Source organism: Canis lupus, chromosome 6 (assembly GCF_003254725.2).
Source record: "Canis lupus dingo isolate Sandy chromosome 6, ASM325472v2, whole genome shotgun sequence".
Taxonomy (NCBI): domain Eukaryota; kingdom Metazoa; phylum Chordata; class Mammalia; order Carnivora; family Canidae; genus Canis; species Canis lupus.
In genome coordinates, this window is record NC_064248.1 from 48,154,020 (window position 1) to 48,177,914 (window position 23,895).

The window sequence follows — 23,895 nt, forward strand, 5'->3', positions numbered from 1 at the left end:
CAGATGGGTCTGGTTTTTCTATCCATTTTTGTCACCCTATGTCTTTTGATTGGAACATTTAATCCATTTGCATTCAAATTAACTATTGATAACTTTGTATTTATTTCCATCTTATTACTTATTTTATGTTACTTCTGAAGGTTTTTTCTGATCCTTTCTTGTCTTTCTCCCTTCCATGTTGGTAACAGCTAATATTGTTAATATTAATATATTTCAGACATACACTAAGCATTTTAGCTTATTCCACAATAATCCCCACATTAACTTTATCAGCTAAGCACTAGTTTCTATTCCTATTATATAAATTAGGTGACTGAGGTATTTATAAGTTAAATAACCTCTTTAGAGTATACAGTTGTTAGGTAACAGAGCCAGAATTCATACCCCAGGTCTGGCTGACACTAGTCCACAAGCTCTTTATCACTGAGTTATACTGACATGATAGGACAAATAATTAGGAACCTTACTCTTCAAAGAACAGAACACTGCCTAACATTGAAATGACTGGTTTCAGAATAATATTTTAGTGTAGGTTCCCTTTATAAGCACTGTGTGGCTACCAGAGTGCACAATCCTTTCAGAGCACTGTCATGGAAATTAAGAACATCACCACCTTAGTAAGATTGAAATGGCAGTCTGTCATTTTTTAGGTTACTGATAATGTCCTGCTAGCAAAATATAAACTTTAGTTTATTTACAACCCTTTGTATTTAGAAATACAAATAATTAGAATACTATGAAAAATATATGTCAACAAATGCACAACCAATGCCTATAATCTCCAGATCTAAGAATCAGAGGTTGTATTTTTTTTTTTTTTTGCTACCTTGCTCTGTGACAGTTTTTTTCACCTAATTGGGCCTCCAACTGTTCATTATTAAAACAGGTTTAACAATACAAACCTACCACAAAATTATGTTATAAAGTATCAGTATTGCAACTGCTAGTTAGGTGCTTATAAACAGAAGTGCTGCTTTGAATGTATTGTCATACTGCTGGCCCATCACCACAGGAAAGGCAGACCTGTAAGTCACTACTGTCCATGCCAGCAAAGAGTCAAGTGCTTCAATTTGAAAGAATAGTATTGTATTATCCCCCTCCAACATCATCAAAATGTAATGTTCTTGCTTACTCTCTCTCTGGCACAACACACAGTAAAGCCAAATAAATATTTTAAATCACACATGAACACAAATCTTAAAATTAGTGAAGCTTTATTCTAGTACTGAGCCATGCTTACTATTTATAAAAAACACATGCACACACACTTCAAATATTTGAATAAATGATAAGTGATCATTACATGTTGCATTTCAATGATTACCTAACTTACAAAATTTTTATGCAGAATGCATATATAAAACATTAATATGAATAGATGAATGTTTATTTGCATAATTTACTGAATTTACATTAAGTACTACTAAATGTTCTTTAATTCCCCGTGTTCTTTTTTAGTTATTTTTTTAAATTAACATTAACCAGATTTCGAAATGCAGACTGCATTCCTAATATGCTATGACATTTAACTCCTACTTATGATTTTTATGAAGCCAAGCATTTAAATCAAGATACTAATCACTGTAAGCTAAAAATATATGGCATTATTTGTTTTAAAATTTTATTATCTATTGATTCAACAAGCAAATTAGAGTATTTGAACAATGATACTGAAAGAATTTAATTTGATAAAATGCAAATGGAATAGATATAGTTAAAGAAGTTTTATTCAATTTAATACCAGCACAAAAATACATTTTAATCCAAATGGATGTTTCTATTGACTAGAACAAAAAAGTACTGAGCTTCTACTTCCAAAAGAGCAATTATGTTTTCAAAGTAGAGATAATTGTATCATATTCATTTATATTTACCAAACATAAATAATGTTTCCTTAAATACATTTGGCTGATGAAACAATTTTCTGGGAATCAGAGACATTTTATTTCATCTGGCTATAGTTTAAATATACAAATGAATGGTCATTAGTGCTCTACATATTGATAGATTCCTTCAGCTGATGAAATATGATTGCTGTTTTCTCTTTGTGTGCATTTGGAAATGCAAACAGCTTTGTTACGTATAATGGCAAATCACTGGACTTTCTCCTTGAGAAAGATTTTGACCAAACAAATGAATACTCAACCAACTAGAAATGTGTGAATTCTTTAAGACTTTAATAAAAAAAAAAAAAGTCTTATTTTCTTTTTAAGAGTAAATCTAGTAGAGATAAATATTTCAGAGTTTCCTGTTTTCACTTAGTAGTCCCTGAACGTATCAACTCTTGAGTTAATGTGAGCATTACCAGCTCTGGACTGATGACACCACAGTCAGTGTCTCCCAGGATCTGTCTAAGCTGTGACTTTATAAGGCTGTTAGATATGCTAGGATAAATACTAATGATTTTAGATTAAGAAGTTGTTATATGGTGCATTGGCACAAAACACTCTTGAATAAATGACCCTCCAATGATCTAAATGAATTAATGATTCTTCTATACAAATATCCTCCCACATGTAGAATAATATCACATACTTACAGTCTACCAGAATATAAAATAACTTTTAAAAACATTATGAAAGAAAAACCAAAGGCCTAGGGGCCTGCAGTATAGATTGAATTTCACTTTGGGCTTGTGCTAATAAATAGATTACTTTTGCAGATATAAAGACTGAAAAGGCATAGCCTTATTGGAAAGTAATAGCGACTGTGAAAGTAAGCCTGCAGGATCAAAAGTGTCATTATGTGCTCTGGAGACAGAATCTAAATCAACTTCCTCTTACGGATCGGTCAGGGCCATTCCAACCACAGACACTGCTGAAAACTTAGCCTAGTTGAGCAGGTTCCAAAGTGCTTAGATCCGAAGCAAGGAAGATAAAACAGCAAAAAAACATACAGAAAATCCATGGTATAAACACCCGAAGAAAGGCAAAGTGAATTCCACATATGGAGGGGACAGAGATTCTGATCAACCAAGGGAGTCTGAGACAAGAGATTGAAGTCAAGCAGTAAAGAAAACGCACAATCATATTGGATAAGTCTGAGTAGAATGGGGTAGAGTTCTATACTTTGCTTCTGTTATTTCTGATGTAAAATATTAATGAGTTGGGAAAAAATACATATGAACCAATGTAAATTCACATTATATTGACATCATTCCTGAATTCACCAATTGGGTATTAGCTAATACACTATGTTTGAGTTTGTTAAGAGAGTGAGGGGATGGGGAAGAGTGTTGAAGAGTCTCAGTCCACTTCTAAAGCCACAATATGGGGGCACCTGGGGGCAGTGGTTGAGCATCTGCCTTTGGCTCAGGTCATGATCCTGGGGTCCTGGGATCGAGGTTCGTGTCAGGCTTCCTGCAGGGAGCCTGCTTCTCCCTCTGCCTATGTCTTTGCCTCTCTCTGTGTGTTTCTTATTAATAAATAAGTAAAATCTTTTTAAAAAGTAAAATAAATAAAATAAAATAAATAGGGCAGCCCCGGTGGCGCAGCAGTTTAGCGCCGCCTGCAGCCCAGGGCGTGATCCTGGAGGACCGGGATCGAGTCCCACGTCGGGCTCCCTGCATGGAGCCTGCTTCTCCCTCTGCCTGTGTCTCTGTCTCTGCCTCTGCCTCTCTGTGTGTGTCTCTATGAATAAATAAAAAAATAAAATAAAATAAAAATCTTTAAAAAATAAATAAATAAAATGAAGCCAGAAGATGCTTGGAAATCCAAACTGTAAGATTCTGAATTTCTCTGTAAGTATAAACAACTATTTGGGAAATCTACTAACTCCTTAATAGGATTTAAAAATATAATATATATTAAATAATTCTCTGGACTGATGAGAAAATTTTAACCTGATTCATCAGTAAGAAATAAGTGCAAAATTACCATGTTCTCTGAAACTGGACCTGACTTTAACGGATAGCAGTTGTTGCATTAGAGTGAAAAATGTTTTCTTTATAATTCTTAGAATCATAATCACAATTCTTTAAGGATAGAATAATATACTTAAATTGTGATATGCTTCATTAATCCTACAAAGGAAAAATATATCATTTTCATGAATAAGCCTTTTTACTTTTCTCCAATCTGGCTTACCTGCCCAAACTGGTGTATTTCAAATAATTTCATTCTGCTCTTAGCATAGTAATATTAACTAACGAGTTTGTGCCCAGATGAGAATAGCCTGGACGGTAGAAGCCCTGCAAGTATGCCAGAAGAGGAATAGTCCAAAAATTGGGGTATATTCTTCTTGGAAAAAGAAAAGTTGAGAAATCTTGATATCTTAAAGGGCCATTATATAACAGTGAGAAGGAGACCTTCCAGATGGTATTGAAAGAGGAAGAACTTGGGATGCCTGGTGGCTCAGCGGTTAAGCGCCTGCCTTTGGCTCAGGGTGACATGATCCTGGAGTCTCGGGACATCAGGCTCCCTGCGTGGAATCTGCTTCTCTCTCCGCCTATGTCTCTGCTTCTCTGTGTGTGTGTGTGTGTGTGTGTCTCATGAATAAATAAATAAAATCTTTGAAAAAGAAGAACTAAAACAGTGAATGGAATGAGTCGTAACAAGGACCTACTCATGATTAGAAATGTCTGGTATCAAAGCATCTAGCTGCACAGAATTGATTTTACCAACACTGAATGTATCCAAGTTGAAAAATCAATGCCTCAAGGATGCCGCAAAATGCATTTCAAGATTGAGTGAAATCTGGACTAGATGTTCTTTAAACCACATTCTTTGATGTTCTAAACTTTTACTCCTAACCACTTGGGACTGATATATATACTGTGATGATCCTTCCCCATGCTCATTTGGTTATATGAATATTTCTGAAATTTGGCTGTACATCAAAATCAGAAGCTTTTGAAAAGTGCAAATACATGTTCCATTTCAAGCCCTCTGAATAGCATTTCTGGTGAAGTGGGGCCAGAAATCTGTATTTTCAAAGGCAACAGGCAATCGTGCTGCATCCAGATTGCTGTTCAAAGCACAGGGCTCCTAAGCCTAGACAAAGAGAGTCCATCCTTTCATTGGCTGGCTAGGTTTTCAAAATTGTGCTTTTTAGTGACTAACGTGCCACTTTAACTCAACAGCCAATTCTATTATGGGGAGGTATATTTGTGAAAGGACAGCCAAACAGTAGTACTACTACTGATAATAATAGTAATAATTGCTTGGAAAACAAGCACTGTGCTCAGCGCTTCATATGCATGGTCTAATTGTTATTAGTATGAGCCTATAAGGTCAACTTCCAATATTGTTTTTGTTACTTTGCTGAAGGATGTAGTGCTGAGACACTTTGTTCTCTAAAACCATAGGCTCAGAAACTTAGCTGTTTGAAATCAGATCAGTTAAAATGGAACAGTCCACTCTTGCCTGGAGGATTTGAGTCACTTTGACACTGAGAAGCAGCCTCAATTTTCAACCCAGGTGCAAAACTTCAGATAAGGGTTTTTCGGATACAATGTTCAACATTTATCGTGACTTTATAGTTTCCAAGGAAACAGAATCCAGAGTCCTCTTCTCAATGCAGGTCTGATATTAACTCTTTTACATTACAGTCTTGCTCTTGTTTGGCCTTATCAAAATTCTGCTCTATTTAAACTCTAGTCTCTCCCAAGATTTAGTTTTAACCCGGTGTTTTCCTTTGCTTGGTGAGATGCCCCGTGTCTCCTCTGATGTACAATCTTTATTTATGCAACAAGTTGATAAGCCTGACTTTATTGGTTTATAGGTATATCCTTACTATTCTTGATCAGATGGGCTTTATCAGTAGCTATTAAAGTCCTTAATTTAAAGATCAGTAAATTAACACTCAGAAAAGAACTTACTCAGGATCACAGGGTAAGTGACAGAACTGGCATTCGAACCCAGGTCTACCTGATTTCAAACTCTTCATGTTCTTAATACACATAAACTCAGAGAATGTTAGAACTGAAGGAAACGAAGGCATGCCAACCTGTTAACTTTAAACAAAGAATCAGGACTGGAATACAGGTATCCTGACCTCCCAACCTCACCACATGGATAGATTTGTTTTTATTCATTTGCCGATCAGGAACTTTTCAGGCTTTCCTGTTTATTTGCACCTTGTGTGGACTCAGTATTTTCATGGGGCTTTGGGACAGTAGGAGCCTTTACTAAGACTCTAACACTTGTAACTTCAGGCAATACCCAGAACTCCAGATATCTCCTCGAGTTATCCCATCACTGACAGATAAGAGTAAACTAAAGACTTTCTAATTTCCATAGGTGATGAAATGCAATCCATAAACCTCATATATACAGCTAATAGATTTATTCCCTAAAATAAGTGAATTATGGGACGCCTGGTGGCTTAGTCAGTTAAGCATCTGCCTTCAGCTCAGGTCATGATCCCAGAGTCCTGGGATGGAGCCCCTAAGGCTCTGCACTTAGCAGGGAGTCTGCTTCTCCCTCTCCCTTTGCCCCTCCCCCTCACTTGCTCACTCTCTCTCAAATAAATTCTTTTAAAAAAATCAAAAATACTCATTAAATAGGAATCCCTTCAAATCTCACTAAAATAGCTTTCACTGCCTAACAGAGGCATTTATCTTGAGTCACTGGTTTTCAGACGTTGCAATTATCTAATACTATGAAGTACAAATATAATAAAAATTAATCAAAATCATATACAAAATAAATGCTTTCCTGAAATTGGAGGATGTTGAGAAACAAGCTCTTGGTTCAAATGCAAAGGGATTATGAAAGAACAACTGGCAGATTTACATCCTTTAACAACTGAAAAGAGAAATTATGGGCTCTATAAAAGATCATGATTTCAATATCAGAGGAATAAGAGAGGCCCCCTCAAAATTAAGGAAGCTCTTGAAAAGTTTTACAGAACCAAATCTCTTTATGATTGTGCTATGAAACCAAATGAGGTTTGTCTTAAATTACATAAACACACAACACATAGGCACACACACCATTTAACAGTTCATGTACTTTCTGTTCATGCTGAATGCATGTGTAGTTGCAAATATATCCTCACAATTGTGTGGTCATTTAGTTTATTTTGTGTTAATCTTCATTATTTCCAAGATAAAATATCAACTACAGCATTTCCCCACTTCTAAGAAATTTTAGGACTCATTTAAAATAAATTAATTTTAAATGTCTGTTTCCTGGTAGTGATTGTATGGCAAGAACTTCCAAACCTCTTTCTTGGGAAGAAACACATTTGTTTTCGGAATCCTCACTCTCACTTCTCTAGCAGAGCTGGACTTTTCTTTGTCCTTTCCCTTCCCTCTTTGTTCTGTTGTGTTTCCTTAAAGCTCTATCACCTGGGAGCTTGTTAAAAAACAAAAACAAAAACAAAAACAAAAACAAAAACAAAAACAAAACAAAACAAACAAAACAAAAAAACCTTGGGCCCTGTTGCCCACTTCTGAAGCAAAGGCCACATTTTAACAAGATCCCCAAGGCATTCATATCAACTTAATGTTTAAGAAGCACTGTTCTAGAAGATTCCCAAGCACATTTAATTCAATTTTGTGAAATCTAGAGGTCAGTATTGTCTCCACATCTAATAATTCACAAAGTGCCCCCATTCTCTGTCTTTCTTTTAATTTTTGCCAGGACACCAAAATATCCTGCTTTCCCAGCTGTCACTTTCCTTCTCACCTCTCTCCCCTGTACTTATCACATTTTTCTGAGTGATCTTCCTCTTAGTATTAAAAGAGCCTAGTATCATTCCTCTTCCTGCAATTCTTGAAAGCCTAATTGTAATGAGATCTAATTTCCTTGGAGAACCACAATCTTCTGCTTCCTGCTGTCCCATCTTGTTTCCACCCTCCTCCACCCCAACATGCACTCTACACTGCCCTCACTCCAAGCTATTTAGAGTTCCCTAAATACTATGTGACCTCAGTGGTACATTTTCTCATTCTCCCCACCTTCTTCCCGCCGTGCCTGAGGCAGAATGACCTTTCCTTCCTATTTAGGAAATTCTACTGAATCCACCTAAACCCACCATCACCTGGGTTTTTCTATCCCACCCAAACAGAATTAATTGCAAACCTACTTATATTCCATTGCATTTTGTACACACTATATATTACATTATATTGAAATGATTTTTATAGATTTATTTCTTCCTTATTCTTATCAGAACCCAACCAGAATATGAGACTTTGTATGAGAGTGAATTTTATTTTTGATCTCTAGCATTTGGTGTCCAGTATATAAAGGGTGATCAATGAATCCCTGTTGAATGCACAAATGATTCACAATGAAACAAACCTTGATCTCAAATAATTTTAAATGTAATTTTGTAGAAAACTGTTGATTGATTTATATGTGTATTTTGATAGATATTATTATTGAAAGCAAAAATATGTGAGAAGAAACTTACTTTTTATCACTGGCATATTTATTAGTCACTCTTGAAAGAAAAAGTTATTAATGAATGCACATGAATTATGTACCACCATTATTGAACAGTAGTTATGAGCTGTCTCCAACTTCAAATTCAATAACTTCTTGAAAACCTTATGAACTGCAGTAAGAGATACATTACAGCCTAAGCATGCATGCTTGAATGTCAAGAGAACTTTCGTTTATTTTGTTTTGTTTCAAATACTGTAGAAAGGGATCCCTGGGTGGCGCAGTGGTTTGGCGCCTGCCTTTGGCCCAGGGCGCGATCCTCGAGACCCGGAATCAAATCCCACGTCGGGCTCCCGGTGCATGGAGCCTCCTTCTCCCTCTGCCTATGTCTCTGCCTCTCTCTCTCTCTCTCTGACTATCATAAATAAAAAAATAAATAAAAAATAAAAATAAATAAAAATAAAAATACTGTAGAAAGAGTAGAGAGGTAAAACATAAAACTTCCAATTTGAAGTACAAAATGCTAGAATTATCCAAGCTTAAATTGCAGACACACAACCTAGGCCCTAGTTAAAAATAGGGAACACATTAGTATCATGGTGGATGCCCTTGCAAACCACACTTAAATCCTACTTTGGTGCTAGAAAGGCTCAATTAAGTTTAGAGAAAGTGAAAGAGAAAAATACCAAAAGAAAGAGAATAAGAGAATGAGAGGGGTGAAAGAAAGGGGAATGGAATGGAGGAGGGAGAAAAGAAGAGCAGGGAAGGAAGGAAGGAAGGAAGGAAGGAAGGAAGGAAGGAAGGAAGGAAGGAAGGAAGGAAGGAAGGAAGAAAAAGAAAGAAAGAAAGAAGAAAGAGAAAGAAAGAAAGAAGAAAGAAAGAAAGAAAGAAAGAAAGAAAGAAAGAAAGAAAGAAAGAAAGAAAGAAAGAAAGAAAATGCATTACAAAGACAATCCACTTCCAATAATGGCAAATATTTCAACACTCTTCATGTTATAATGTACCTGCATAGCTTGCTGCAGAGACCGGGCAAGAAGCCTCTACACCAGAACTAAATTTGGGGCTGCATACTTTACCACTCAGATTATGCGTAAATATTAGAATTCAAACTACTCCTCGCTGACATGTGCATAAAATTTTGAAAACCATTTTCTTAATAATGCAAGGTCCTTCAGGAGCCCTGGTATTTCTACTAGTCTACCTCCTCAAGAAAAAGGCTGTTTTCCTAATAATGTCCATTTTTTTTCATAGTCTCTTTACATTCAGTAGCCCTAGATTACAGTTAGGGTAAATACCATGATTTTATTTTCTTAATCAAAAGGGGTAAAAATGTAAAATACTGGACAAAAGATGCATACTGATAAAGGAAGGGCTAAAGAAAATAAACCTCTTCTACTGGAAGCACAGAACCAAACTTCTTATGACTTAAATTCTATCTTATTAAAGGGCCCATTATAAATTACAGTCCATTTTCCCTGAGTGAATTAAAAATTAAGAAATTAGGAACCTGACTTTTAAAACTAGTTCAAGCATTATCTTTTTCCTATGAGTTTTTTCCTGATTATTTCATCACATGGTATTGACCTTTCCTTCTTTTTACTCCACTGTATCTCTATACTTGTAAGATTACTATTCACCTTAAATGTGCATAATTGTTTATGTTCTATTACTTTCCCAGATTGATAAATTGCTCAAAAGATGAGGCTATCTGATACCAATCTTGCATTTTTCAGTTTAGTCCAGTTCTTGGTCCAAAGAATGAACTCAATAAATGTTTAATACATTAATGCCTTTAAAGATTTATCAGAGTTAATAATATACTTCTGCTTATGTTTGTCTAGTGACAGGAAATTTATAATTAAGCTTGAAAATGTGCAGAGAAGAATATTACAAAGCAGAAAAAATTATTTGATTTCAATAACAAGAGACAAACTTTGTCAACACTACTTTCCTTGGCTTATCTATAGTCAAGTTCATACTTTTAGTTGAGTGTTCGCAAAGGGAACTGTTTCTAAGTTACTACTGATGTCCTCCTAAAACTGTTTTTAAGGTTAATAGTTCTTAATTGCATTGAGATAAAAAAGAACAAGGGAATAAGGGAATGAGGTAATGAATTTGTGCAGCTTCATCTGTGTGGTTTTAATGACCTGGCCTTCTCTGTTTTTCTGACCCCCCTTTTAAAACCATAACTCTTACGACACTTCCAATAATAAAGCATGCCTGACTTGTTTCAAGTCCAGATCTTTAGACATTTGTGTTTATGTTTGTCTGCCCAGAGCTTTCAAATCACAAAACAACCTTGACTACACATACTGATGAGGGAGCAATGCTGAAAATAATATCCTAATGCTGCTACATAAGAATTAGCTCCGTAGAACTGCTAGGATGTGATTTGTTAAAAAGCAGGCTACAAACGTAATCTTCCCATACTTTGATGTCTGGGGTTACTGACTACCATCAGATTTTTTATTCCTGCTAACCATACACTTCAAATTTCATGACAGAGATAAGCTCTATGAAACACTTATAACAACTTTCAGAAAATTGCACATTTGAGGATCCAATTTCATTCGTTCGTGTTATCCCTGAAATCAGCCTTCTTTCTGATCACCAGGCAGTTTTTCAACCTCTTTGAGATTTGTCTTCCTAAACAATTTCTTCTAGAAAAGCTTTTGGCAATAATTTAACACTTTAGTCAGTCCTGGTGATTTAAGTGAACTTAAAAAAATCTGAAAATACATTCCAAAGAAATGAAGCAGGGACTGAACTTACCTGAGAGTCAATGGTTAGAGCCTTGCTCAGTCACACTTAAACAGAAACTCAACAAGTGAAGACATGTTATTTTCCACTTTTATGCTTAGCTTTAAGAATTCATTTACCAAGGACATGCCAATGATTAAATTTCGATGCTTCCCCTAAATAATACCAACTATTTTTTCTAAAAGACAAAATTTGACATCAGCATGTGCTGTAATATTGTGTAGGTATGTTTGCACGTGTACAACAGTCAAAAGAGCATACTTATAATGTGACCATTGAGGTACAAATATTGACCTTGCCATTTATTGGTTGTGTGACCAATAGCTCATTTAACTTCTTGGTGCCTCAGTTCCTCATCTATAAACTGTTTTAGTAATAATACCAACCTCACAGGGTTTGTGTGAGAATTAAGTTCATCCAGGTAAGTTCTTAGAACAGTGCCGGGCAGGCAGACTTACATAGGCAGCTTCTCAAGGCTGCCTGTAGGATGGGCACATTTTAGACCCTTTCTAGAATACTCTTAGAGTCAGTCCCTGTGAACCAACAACATTAGAATCAAAAAATGTTTTGCATTTTTAAACCACTTAAAGATAAGCCTTTATATTGATAATTCACCACAAAGTTTGAGGATCTTCACTACTTATCACTAACAATTTTTATCTCTATTGTTTTCTTCCACAAAGATGGAGAAAACAAGCATCTTTGCACAAGAATAATGATGACTAACATCAATTGAAAGCTCCTTGTTTACTAGGTCCTGTAACAAGTGCTTCATATGCAAAAGTTTATTTCATCCTCACAAATACCTAAGCAATCAGGTTCTCTTGTTATCATGAATTTATACACAGAGAAACCAAGGCTCTGGGAGATCACAGAGCTAGTCGTGTCAAAGCAGAGAATGGGAAGGTGCCTGTGTGATTACAGGGATAAAGGCTGAGTTCTTAAGAATGATATTTAATTATGGAAGGGGCTACATAGGAAATTCAGTTTAATATCTTCATTTCCGAGTTGAAGAACCTAGAGCTAGACAGTGACTAAGCTGATGCAAAATCTAAGTCTCCTGCCTTAGTCTGAGGGTCTCTCTGTCACACCACACTGTATCCTCCTTTCCACTAGTCTAATCCTGGATTTATATTTTCCCACTTCTTCAATGTTGAGTAGAAAGTCAGGGGAAAAAACATGTTTGCCCTGAATATATTTCTCCCCGACACATCCATTTTTTCTCCTTTGAAGTAGCAAGAACAGCTGCCAACCAAGGATCCCCCGGGCTTATAGAGCATCAGTCAGCTTCACAGATGAAGGAAAAGATGAAAAGACAGAAATCCCTCCTTTAAAGAACTTTGCTAATGTTTTTCACTCTAAATTCACTCTTTCATTAGTGAACACTTTTAAGACAACCCTGAAAGCTCAAGGCAAGAGTAGCAAAGCACTGAATTCTGGGAGCTGTAAGTGGTCCCTAATTGATTGCCAAGGGCCAAATGAAGGGGAGTTGGGTGAATGGACACTCAGGTCTCTATCTTCTCTAACTCATTTTATTTAAACTCAACCTTTCCATAACCTACAGTCTCTTCCACCTTCCCTACATTATTAGAGACAAACTTCATTAGCCAAAGGCAAGAGCAAGAAAAGATTGCTTCCATATTTATTTAGAGTTCCAGTGACTTGAGCCCTTTATCAAGAGAAGACATAACAAGAGTTAGAGACAGTATTTCTTGGCTTAAATCAAACGTGCTTGCATTCTAAATCTGGAAAGAAGCAGCATTCTTAGCTATAAGCATAATGTTTCAATATTTTACAATATCATTTTGCCCACATATACATCCATCATCCACACATAAAACACACATGCAAAATGCACTATATTACTCTGATTTGTTTTGCAAAATATAGGCTCTGTTCTAATTCCACACTGAAAACGATCTTCTTTTAAAATGAGGGCAAGCCAGGAAGAAAACAATAACATATTCATTTAGTCATTTGTTTAATAAATATTTATTGAGAACCTACTATGTTCCAGGCACTCTTCTAACCATTGAGAATACCTCAGTGAACAAAACAAGTAACATTCCTGCATTCATGAAGCTTCATTTCTAGTGGAAAAAAAAACAAATATAAACAGATTGAATAAATAAAATATATTGAGATGCTAACTTGTGATAAATTCTAAGGAGAAAAAAAGGAACTATCAAAAGACAGTAGAAGTAATCAGATGAAAAGAGGAGAAATTTGAGATGGCATGGTCAAGCAAAGGCCTTATGAGAAGGTAATTTTTGAAATAAAACAAAAAGGAATTGAGGGATTAGAATTCTACTACAGAAGAATAAGCCCAAAGGTCCTGAGTTGAAAGATTATTTTGTGTCTCTGAGAAAAATGCCCAAGGAGAACACAGTAGCACCAGTGAAGCGAACAAAGAGAAGAGTTATAAGAAATGATATCAGAAGAATAAGAGGAAACCAGATTATGTGGAACCTTACAATTCATGCAAACATTGTGACTTTTACCATGAGCAAGACAAGAATCTATCAAAGAGTTTTAAGCAGAGAGATAACATAATCTGACATATTTTAATCACTCTGAATTAAATATTCAGAAAATCAACCAGTGATTCTGATTTAACTTAATAATTCAACAAAATCACTCTGGTTTAGGGAGTTAAAATGGACTGAAGTAATACAAGGTCAATAACTGGTAGCATTTATAGTAAACTAAATGAGAGATGATGGTGACTTGAATGGTGGCAATGGGTATGGTGTAAAATGCTAGATATATTTTCTAAAGTAGAAACTAGAAGACATGCTGATGGAATTGATAAGAGATGTGGGGGGTGAGGGGGAGTTAAGTTTGAGACTTAACTTTCTGTCCTGACCAACTGAACCATGGAGTTAAAATGGGAAGAATGTAGGAATGTCTGCATGTATGTGGTTTTTATTTATTTCTTTTCTTTCTTTCTTTCCTTTTTTTTTTTTTTTTTTTTTTTTTGGTTTTGTTTTGTTTGCTGGAGATGGGGGAAGGAGCTCATTTTTTAACATGTTCAATTTAAGATGTCTATTAAACATCCCAGTGGAGATGTCAAGTAGATAATTGGATATACAGGTCTGAATTGATAGGAGAGGTCTGCTAGGAAGAAATGAATTTGGGAGTCATTAGCATATAGATGAGGAAGATTCAACAAAGAGACTAAAAAAGATAGGTCAGAAAGTAGAAGGAAAACTAGATGATTATGATATCCTTGAAGCCAAGTGAAGAAATTACTTCAAGGAGGAGAAAGTAAAAGTCTAATGAATGCTGCTCATAGGTCAAGGAAATTGAAGCCTGAGACTTGGCTGCTACATGTGGAATCATTTAGCAATGTGAGATCATTTGTGGCCTTGATAAAAGTAGTACCAGTGGAGTGGAGAAGTGTGGACAAAAACTTGATTAGAAAGAAATAAACTGAAGATGGTGAGTATAGACAACTCTTTCAAGAAGGAATGCTTTAAAGATATGAGAAATAGGGGAATAAACGGATAGAAAGTAGGATCAAGAAAGTACTATTTATATGTAAAATAAGAGATATAAGGGCATGATCCATTAAAGAGGGAAGATTTCTTGATGTCAGAAAGAATTAAGAGAGTTGTCTGAGTAGGTCAGATGGATGTGATCTAGGGCTGGCTAAGGTGGTCCAAAAACGGCAGCATGTATATCAGCTGGGAGACTGTCAGAAATACAAAGTATTTAGTCCTATGCTAAAGCCAGTAATTAGGACTCTCAAGGGTGTGACCTAAGGATCTGGGTCTTAACAAGTTTTCCAGGTAATTCCTATGCATGATAGTCTGAAAGGTACTGACCTACTGGACAGGGGAGGGATCAATCTTACCTAGGAACACAGACAATTAGTCCGTAACAATAGGAGAAAAGGTGGCATATGTGGACTTAGGTGGGGTGGGTAAGTTGATATGGTAGTGGGACTTGATGGAAATTTTCTTGTAATTACTTTGGCTTCTCAATGAAGGACGAAGCAAGAATACTAGTCCTTCTTTTCTGCTTTGAATTGGACTATTAGTTCCAGAGACCCGGAGTGACTTTGTGTTGCATAGCAGAGTTGTATTAATCTCCTCATATACTCCAAGCCCAACTCAGTTACCCCTTGCAAAGACAAACTTCCCACTTTTTCAGGGCTCATTGTTCCTTAATCTGGTCTACACTTTCTGGACCTGCCTCAGTCGTGCCATTTCTTATCAGAAATAAGGTTGCCTTTAAAGGAGCATCTGCCATGTTACAAGCACTTTTAAGTATATTCTCTTAGTCAATCCCTCCACATAGATTCACTTATCCATTATTTTACAGATGAGAAAATGGAGACTCCTAAATGGAACTGTTTATTTACCTAATCATTCACATACCACACCCTCCAGGGTATATAGCATCACCAGAGTGATTTGGTGAAACAGAGCGAAAACCACTCTGTTTTCCTCAATTGTATGCCACTCCTCCTACTTTTCCTACTTAGGTTGCTAAGAGGAGTCCACTTTGTTTCTTCCAGAGGTTACTTTAGCTTCTTTTAGCCAATCAATACAACTTGTTTTTCAGTATTCTATCCAATTACTACTCTCTCCTCCTCCCCATAGGCTCCTCCTCCTCCCTACCTTCCATGCTTCCTCCTCCTTCTTCATCAATAATTTCTACTCCCTACAGTTGTATTTTTACAACTACATCTATTATGCCATTTTCCTTTCTTTCTCAAATCATCTACAAAGTTTAAAAATGTTAAATTATAAAAATAAAGTATGAATAGCCTATTCCTTCTTAAATTTTCTATCATCAAACAAGTAATATCAATCTCTTTCCTGTTTTGCCTATAGTCAACCTTTTAGGTTTCCTGTAATATTTTATGGGGCCATCAGGTTTTTTCATGTATTTACTTTTTCATGTCTGCCTAAGCTGGGTTCCTCCAAAACCCACAAATACCTACAACATGAATAGCCCCCAAACTAGAAAGTGTTTTGAGCATTAAAGCACTGTTAAACATTTGTGTTCCAAATCAAGGGAAAAAAATTTCAATGACCAAATATGCTGATATTATATAAGATCACCTGCAAGTCTTTCTTGGTCAATATTTATTAATTATTTATCATATAGGTTTGTCATGAAATATTTTCTAGGTAATAAAAGGACAGCCCACCATAAAACATCTAATAAATAAATACATTAATCAATATCTTTCAGCTCTCTGTGAGCAGTAATGCACTGTTGTAGCTTTTATAGTTACTGACCTACACTGAGATTCTAAAAAGAAAATAAATATCTGGTCAGGTCACATTTTTTGTTAGATTACTAGATTTAGTAACATTTTCACTATTTACTAGTGATAGGACTTTTTTTTTAGATAAAAATGTACAGGTAATCATGTACAGGTAATAAATCTAGATATTATCTTAAGGTCTAAATAAAATCATTGACAGTTGAAGACAATGTATGTCTAAATTAACCATTTTTATCATCTATGCAGACACATTATTTTTACTAGGCCTTTGTGGTCTAGTGAAATTAACTCTTTTCTGAACTCTATATGTATTGTACATTACCATTCAGAGATTTTTCTCTACCATAGGTGACTCATACCTGATATGTGACAATGAACTCTATCTTCTCCTTAAGTCATACTTCTAAAATTGTATTCTTATCCTGATGAATATTCACCACCCAAATCCCAAATCTGAAATTCCCTTGGTAACTTCCTCTCTCCCTCACTTCTTAAATCTATTCAAACACTAAGCGCTACCAATCCTACCTCAAATCTTCATGGAATCCAACCTTTTGAAGTTCACTGAGTATCTTACTCCTGGACCTCATCCTCTCTTGCCTAAACTGGAACATGCCCTTAAGTGACCTTCCAGTCTCTGATTTGCTTTGCTGTTCCTGCAATACCCATCCGTCTATGCTGCATCATAAAAATGCCAAAGTAGTAATAATTTGAGATATAAATCTCAATGACTAATGACTTCACTGCTTTGCTTAAAATTCTTGAATTATATACAAGATAATTTCCAAACATCTTTGGGTGGCCCTGAAGTTCTGGGAGCTGGTCACTGCTAGTATTTCCAATTTCATCTCTGGCTACTTACTCAACCAGCACCATTCACACTATTCTTATGGAACTTCTGTAACCATGGGATTTCTTGCCCTGAAAACAAGCTGTTACTACTACATAAAATAATCACCTCCCCCATCTGCAAACTAAAACTCAACTTCTAAAATGGGAATTATAATGATAATCACTTCACTAGATTATGAGAGCACAGCAAACTATTTAGCTCTTTACAAATAGGAGCTATTTTTATTTCCCACAACTAATAATCATTATAATTTAAGCTCTTTATTTCAATGTGTGCCATTAAAACCTATTCTAAAAACAACACATTATAGATTTGATGTTGTTGATAAACACCATCAAATTACAAACTTTCATACTGTTCCTTCCATTCTTTAGTTACTTGCATCTCTGAGAAATTGCAAGAAGCATTCCATTTGTGTTGTGTTTTTCTTTATTTCTTCTCTTTTTTTAAAGTATGCACGTTTCTTTTTTTAAAGATTTATTTGTTCATTTGAGAAAGAGAGAGAGAGAGGAGGAGGAGGACCAGAGGGAGAGGGATAAGTAGACTCCACGCCCAGCACCCAGTCTGATGTGGGACTTGATCCCACCACCCCCTGAGATCATAACCTGGGTTGAAATTAAGAGTCAGACACTTAACTGACTGAGCCACCCAGGTGCCCCTCTTCCTTTTTTTTTTTTTAATTTGCAAATAAGAACACTGGTTCCCCTGACATGCAATCCTGTATTCTTCTAAAGATGCTATTATTTTGTTGACTGATAGTTCATTAATAACTATAATTACCATCTGCCATGTTGCATCTTAAATGATCTAACAACTGCATGTATATTAGTTTTCAATTCTGGAAATTAAGCTCTTGAAAAGGCACTACCCCTCCTAAATCAGGTAAAGTTCCAGGTGTATATTTCAAATAATTAGATTCGTAAATCCACTTTGCTTTTTGTTATTGCCACATTGTAATACTGATGTAAAATTTCAGTCCTTTCTATGAATACTCTTATTCAAGGCTAACTTTAATATATAAACTATTGTGCTTTCACCTTTATAGTCTCTCATGTATGATTTTTTGAAAGACACAAATAAGTATTATTTGGTTTTCTGGGCCTGTGGTTAAAAAAAAAAATAAGAGTCAACTAAAATCATCTGGTTGTATTTTGAAGGGAAAAAAGCCTAAGTTCCTAGGTAATAGAAGCAAGGAAGACTTGAGGAGTCTCTCAGTATTCATCTTAGTTTAAAGCTCTTTTTGAGAATAAAGGACATACATACTTCTATAAATATGTATCTCTTTCAATTTTATTAAAGACATTTCTTTTATTTCTCCTGCCAAAACTGTTTATGAAAAATATATATCTTGGGCTGAGAATTCCAGCTATAAACAATTCCAGAATTCTCCTAAGGAATCAAAATAGTATACTTCCTTCTTATAACAGGTTCCTTTTCATTTAATTTTCATTCAGGCACATTTCCCTTCATGTCTTCTCTCTACATTTTTATTTTAGGACATATATATTGTACAAAACAATGGCCTCTGATTTATTCCATTCGGGACCCGAGATTTGGATAGGGGCAATTTATAGTATTTGTAAGAAGAATATAATAATACTATCCACAAGCCCCAAATTCAATATACACCTTTGCCAATTCTAATAAACAGATCATTGTATTTTATTTACCTTACTTTTTTAAAAGATTTTATTTATTTATCCATAAGAGACACAGAGAGAGGCAGAGACACAGGCAGAGAGAGAAGCAGGCTCCCTGTGGGGAGCCTGATGCTGGACTTGATCCCAGGATCCTGGGATCACACCCTGAGCCAAAGGCAGACGCTCAACCACTGAGCCACCCAGGTGTCCCCAGATCATTGAATTTTAAAGCTGGAAGAGGCCTTGGAGAACATGGAGTCCAAACCTGAAAAATGAAAACCAACGGATGTTAAGTCACTGACCAGTCACTCAACTGACCAGAGGAAAATAAGACTGGACCCTCAGGGTCCCTAAATCCAAGTATTGTGCTCGTTTTTAATAGTCACATGTTCTGTTATGACAGACAGGCAGCAGTCGTCTGTCATTCTTCTCCAGGTGAAAATAGAGTTAACTGAGTTCGTCCTTTGAACAACTAGGAAGCACTGATTCTTAAAAGCAAAACTGGAAACATATGAAATTTCCATAACAGAAGCTTTCCTCTAAAGCTGCCTTTTCTGTCTATTCACAAGTAAGTTGCCTAGGGTGATGTTCTCCACAGGCAGCAGCTATTAATCTTTGACTTTTTTCTTAGAGGCAACAATGCTAATTTTAGGTTACTGTTAAAAAAGTAAAAAATCTCTTCCTCTGAATATCTGATCATCCTGGAAATTGTTTGCAGACTTTGTTTTCATGCTCTGCCCAGAAGTACTCTGTGTAGGCTAGGAGAAATCCGTAGGTATGAAGTTTGATGCTTGAAATGTGCACTTTGGCAGACCTCCATCTAGAGGTGTATTTTTTATGAAGGATAAAGAGCAGCTGATTATACTCACGAAAACCCCAGAGGAGGTTAGACTGTTGATGGTGACTGAGTACAGTGGAAGAGCTCAGGGTCCCTCTCCCACCAACCGCTTGCTCTCATAAATACCAACCAAGCCCTATCAAGATTATTTCATTTGATGAACCAGCAAAGTGTCCGGAAAGGAAGGAAAAGGAAGAGCAAGGCACTCCCCACGAGGGTGGGGGAAAAGAGGTTCTGTGAGCTTTCCCCAGTGATTAGAGCCGGGAAAGTTGATCTCTTTTCATGCTGTGGATGTGGCTGCTGCAGTCACGCCTCCCGCTGCCAGCCCAGCACCAGGATCTTAATCAGTCACTATGAAAACTCATTAGCTTCACAGCAATGAGTCCTCCACTGCTGAAGCTTGGCGCTGTGCTTAGTACCATGGCAATGATCTCAAACTGGATGTCCCAAACTCTCCCATCCTTGGTAGGACTGAACACCACGAGGCTGTCGACGCCAGATACCTTAGTAAGTCACTCGGGTGGGTTTGACCATCTTGGGAAGTAAGGGCATTAAACCAGTGGGCTTGATTTTGTAAACTGCAAAGCTGAGATTTTGCTTCTCTATTTACAAGGCGGCTTCAGTGATACAATATTTATGTGCTAACTTTAGTTATGGATATTGCTTTGTGAAGACTTTAAAGTTACACCAAAAAAATAATAATAATAATAATAAATGGACAATTTGAGAAATTAGCTGTAAAAGGAAATACTAGACTCATTAAATTCTTAAGACTGATAAGCTTTAACTTGTTTGGAAGGATTCTTTAACAAATGTGTTTTGTTTTTTATTATTTTTCTACTTCTTCTAATGTCTGTAAAACTCCCATAATTTTTCCTACGGAGTATGCTATAGAGAATATTCTAGCTAATATAGCTTTACTATAGCAGGATCTTCCTTGGAATTCAGTTCTTAGGGACTATTTGCAATGCCTTCAGTCCGAGAAATCAACCTCTTTTAAATACAAATAAAAAAACCTCAGCAATTTAAAACCTGACAGAAAGACTTAAAGAGAGCTAAGAAACACAATATAAAATTTCCTTGATAAAATCATCTCCCTTTAATTGTTTATTTTTTTATAAAGACTCTCCTATCACAAGTCTTGCTCCTGTAGTTTTCACTCACTTAAAATTAATTTTAGTTTTAACCCTTCCCACATTATAATGAAGTCTTTTCTGATAGTCTGAACCATGGTTTAGTTAAAACCTGTCAAATAAAAATGAAAACTACTGATTTTTCAGACAGAAGTTACAAATTCAAACAGAAGGAATATCCTCAAAAAAAAAAAAATCATTTCTCTGCTATCAAATAAAGGATGCAGAAACAATTAGTATTTGGAGCTCTTTACCTGCCTATCGATTTTTATCACTGGATCATTCCATTGGATCAAAAAGTCAGATATTAAAAGAAAAATAATCTCCCATTTTTAAGACCTATTTGCAGTTATGACTAATAATTAATCTATCAATGTGTAATTAACTGAGTAAAGCCAAGACAAATTAATTACATAATTTACTAAATTCAGCCACTGCTTAGGGCATGAGTAGAGCATATGTGAGGCACAATTTGACCCACTTTTATGTTTATCTACCTCCGTTAAATCACTTAAGTCACTTCACTGTCTTTACTTTGAGATTTCCCTCCTTAGTACATGGTGTATGTATGGCAGGAGGGATGTAAAAAAGATTTCTCCAGTTATAAAGAAAGCATGCTATGTCATCAATAAACAATTATAAAATCAAAGTATATTATTTAGTATATACTGAGCCAAATGCTCTCAATGTTCAAAAGCTTGATCTCAACAACTCAGTTATTGAATTAACCCTTTCAGAAAATGAATCTAAACTAAGAAATTCATGAATGAATTCTACTCCAAACTTGGTACCTTGGATCTGATATGTATAATTTTTGTGTGTATAGACATTGGTTTTCTTATTTTCTGTTGTTGATAGAAGAGAATCAAATGTCCAAAATTATGCATGATTCTTTTAGGACTTCTAGTTATCTTCTAAGGTTAAAGTAAATTCATTTTCTTTACTTCCTGATTTAATAATCTGTTGGTTGAAAAATAAAAAGCATTGCTCTGGTCTGTGAATGTTCTGATACAGCCGAATCCTCCTTTGGGTGACCAAAAAAAAAAAAAAAAAAAAAAAATCAGGAAAGTTTACACTATGGTATTCTTCACTGGAAGGGAGAAATCAACTTGCAAAAGTTTTTTTTTTGTTTTTTGGGGTTTTTGTTTTTTCTGCTTTTTTTTTTAATGTTTCACAGAAGTGGCATACTTTACAGAGAAACAATGGCTATGACATTTCCCTATCTTAATTATTCAAGATAATTGCTCATACCTTTTGATTCCCATGGTGAAAAATAAATGAATCTGTATTTCCTAGATTAAGATCATAAAATGTTAATGCTGGAAAGGATTTCTGAAACCATACAGGCCAGTTATCTTCACACTATTTTTGGCAGCAGTGCCTTTTTTTTCTCCCAAATTAAATTTTATGTAATATACGCTGAAAAAATATTTGTTGAGTGAAACTTGAAGTGGAAGTCCAATTTGTAAAACAGGTCATGGGTCAAATTATAAACAATGAGGGGAGGTATTTATTGAGCCTCCACCATCTGCTCCCTCTCCATACAATCAACCCCTTGCCCCAGACAAGATTCCTCCAGAGAAGCCTTAAAGCACTCAAGAGCTCAACTGGAAATATGAATGATCTAATCCAACCTCCTCCTGCTGCAAGTGGGAAGAATGACCCAAAATGTATAAGTGACTGAACAGATTTTGCCCAGCTGGTGAATGAGAGAGCCAAGAATGGAAGCAAGTCACCTGACCACAGTCCTGATCAGAGAAGTGGTCTCATCCTTCACTAGTCCTTACCTCTCCTGGCCCTGGAGCCACAGTAGGTTCTTTGTGCCCTGCTCAGGTGGCTTCCCATAACCCTGAACTCCACTTTCCTTAGATGGCAGGGTTAACAGTGCCCTTCCTAGTAGATTTAGTTAGGATATCCTGTCCCTTTCAACTTTCCTGCTCTATGTTCTCACTTTAGACAGTATGTATGGGATGAGCCTGAAACTCAAAAATAAACAAACAAACAAACAAAAGAGTAGGTCTTCCTAACTCTGGGAAATGAACTAGAGGTGGTGGAAGGGGAGGTGGGCAGGGGGTGGGGGTGACTGGGTGATGGGCACTGAGGAGGACACTTGATGGGATGAGCACTGAGTGTTATTCTGTATGTTGGAAAATTGAGCACCAATAAAAAATAAATTTATAAAAAAGATAAAAAAAGAGTAGGTCTTAAAATTTGCTTTATGAATGTTTATGGGATATGCAGATGGCAAAAAGTTCAGATTTACATAAACACAAAATCTTTCTTTAGAAGGGTATTTTCAAGTGACCTAAAAAAATAGAATAAAAGTAAGAAAAAAAGGGCCTTAATGATTAAATGCAATTAAATCTGTTTGTAGCAAGTGTCTCTGAAATAGGCAGTGTACATTTGATTGTCTCAAAAGCTGAAAGAGGTTTTTAAATTTCTGGGATACTTTTGTTAGTAAATAGTAAAATACCGCTCCTTATTAGGGGAATATGCTCCCACTTGTTTTTGTTAGAATCTTCAAGCATTTCTTTATTCTCCTCTTTGGCTCTGGTTTCTTTCTTCTTTATTTTCTTTCTTTTTTCCTTCCAATCTATCACTGGGCCCATCAGCCTTTGGAGAAGCTGGTGTCCGCAGAGGTGAGGCCTTGGCTCTGAGGATGCTCAGGCTCCCTCTGACACTTCTCTCTGATGCAAAGTAACGGCCCTTTGGGGCTGAGCTTCTGAGAAATCCCCCATGCTGTGGACTCCACACCAGGAAGAACCTGGAAAAGAGCAATTAAACGAGCAGAGGACATCGGCAGATACCAGCTGTTCCCAGTCAGCCTGACTGCTGTGGTGGGAAGAGGCCTCAAAGGGAACCCGGGGGCATAAGTGATTTGTTTTGCTGCAGTTTCAAACATCTAGCTGACTTCTCATAAATAACTACTTCACTGAGTTAGTCACTTATAAGTTCTGTAAAATAAGTAGAATGCCCTGACACAAACTCTCCACACTTTCCAAATTTCTTCTTCTCGACTCACCAACTTTTTTCAATTTGCATGAAGACCTTGGACTTCTGTGTTATACAGACTGTTCTTCTTCCTCACATCCTTAG

The 23,895-nt window shown here is 36.1% G+C and overlaps 1 protein-coding gene across 3 annotated transcripts in view; it reads left to right on the forward strand.

The window, feature by feature from the left end:
* The window catches only part of OLFM3 (olfactomedin 3), a 193,153-nt gene that overhangs the window by 124,116 nt on the left and 45,142 nt on the right, over positions 1–23,895 (forward strand). The window contains exon 1 of one of the 3 annotated variants that reach the window (XM_025417467.3): positions 20,024–20,173. The exons of the other annotated variants lie outside the window; for them this stretch is intronic. Within the exon in view, the coding sequence (XP_025273252.1) occupies positions 20,045–20,173 (129 nt within the window). The 5' untranslated portion in view covers positions 20,024–20,044. Of the gene's footprint in view, positions 1–20,023; positions 20,174–23,895 lie in introns of those variants that run through there. 3 annotated transcript variants of the gene reach the window in all.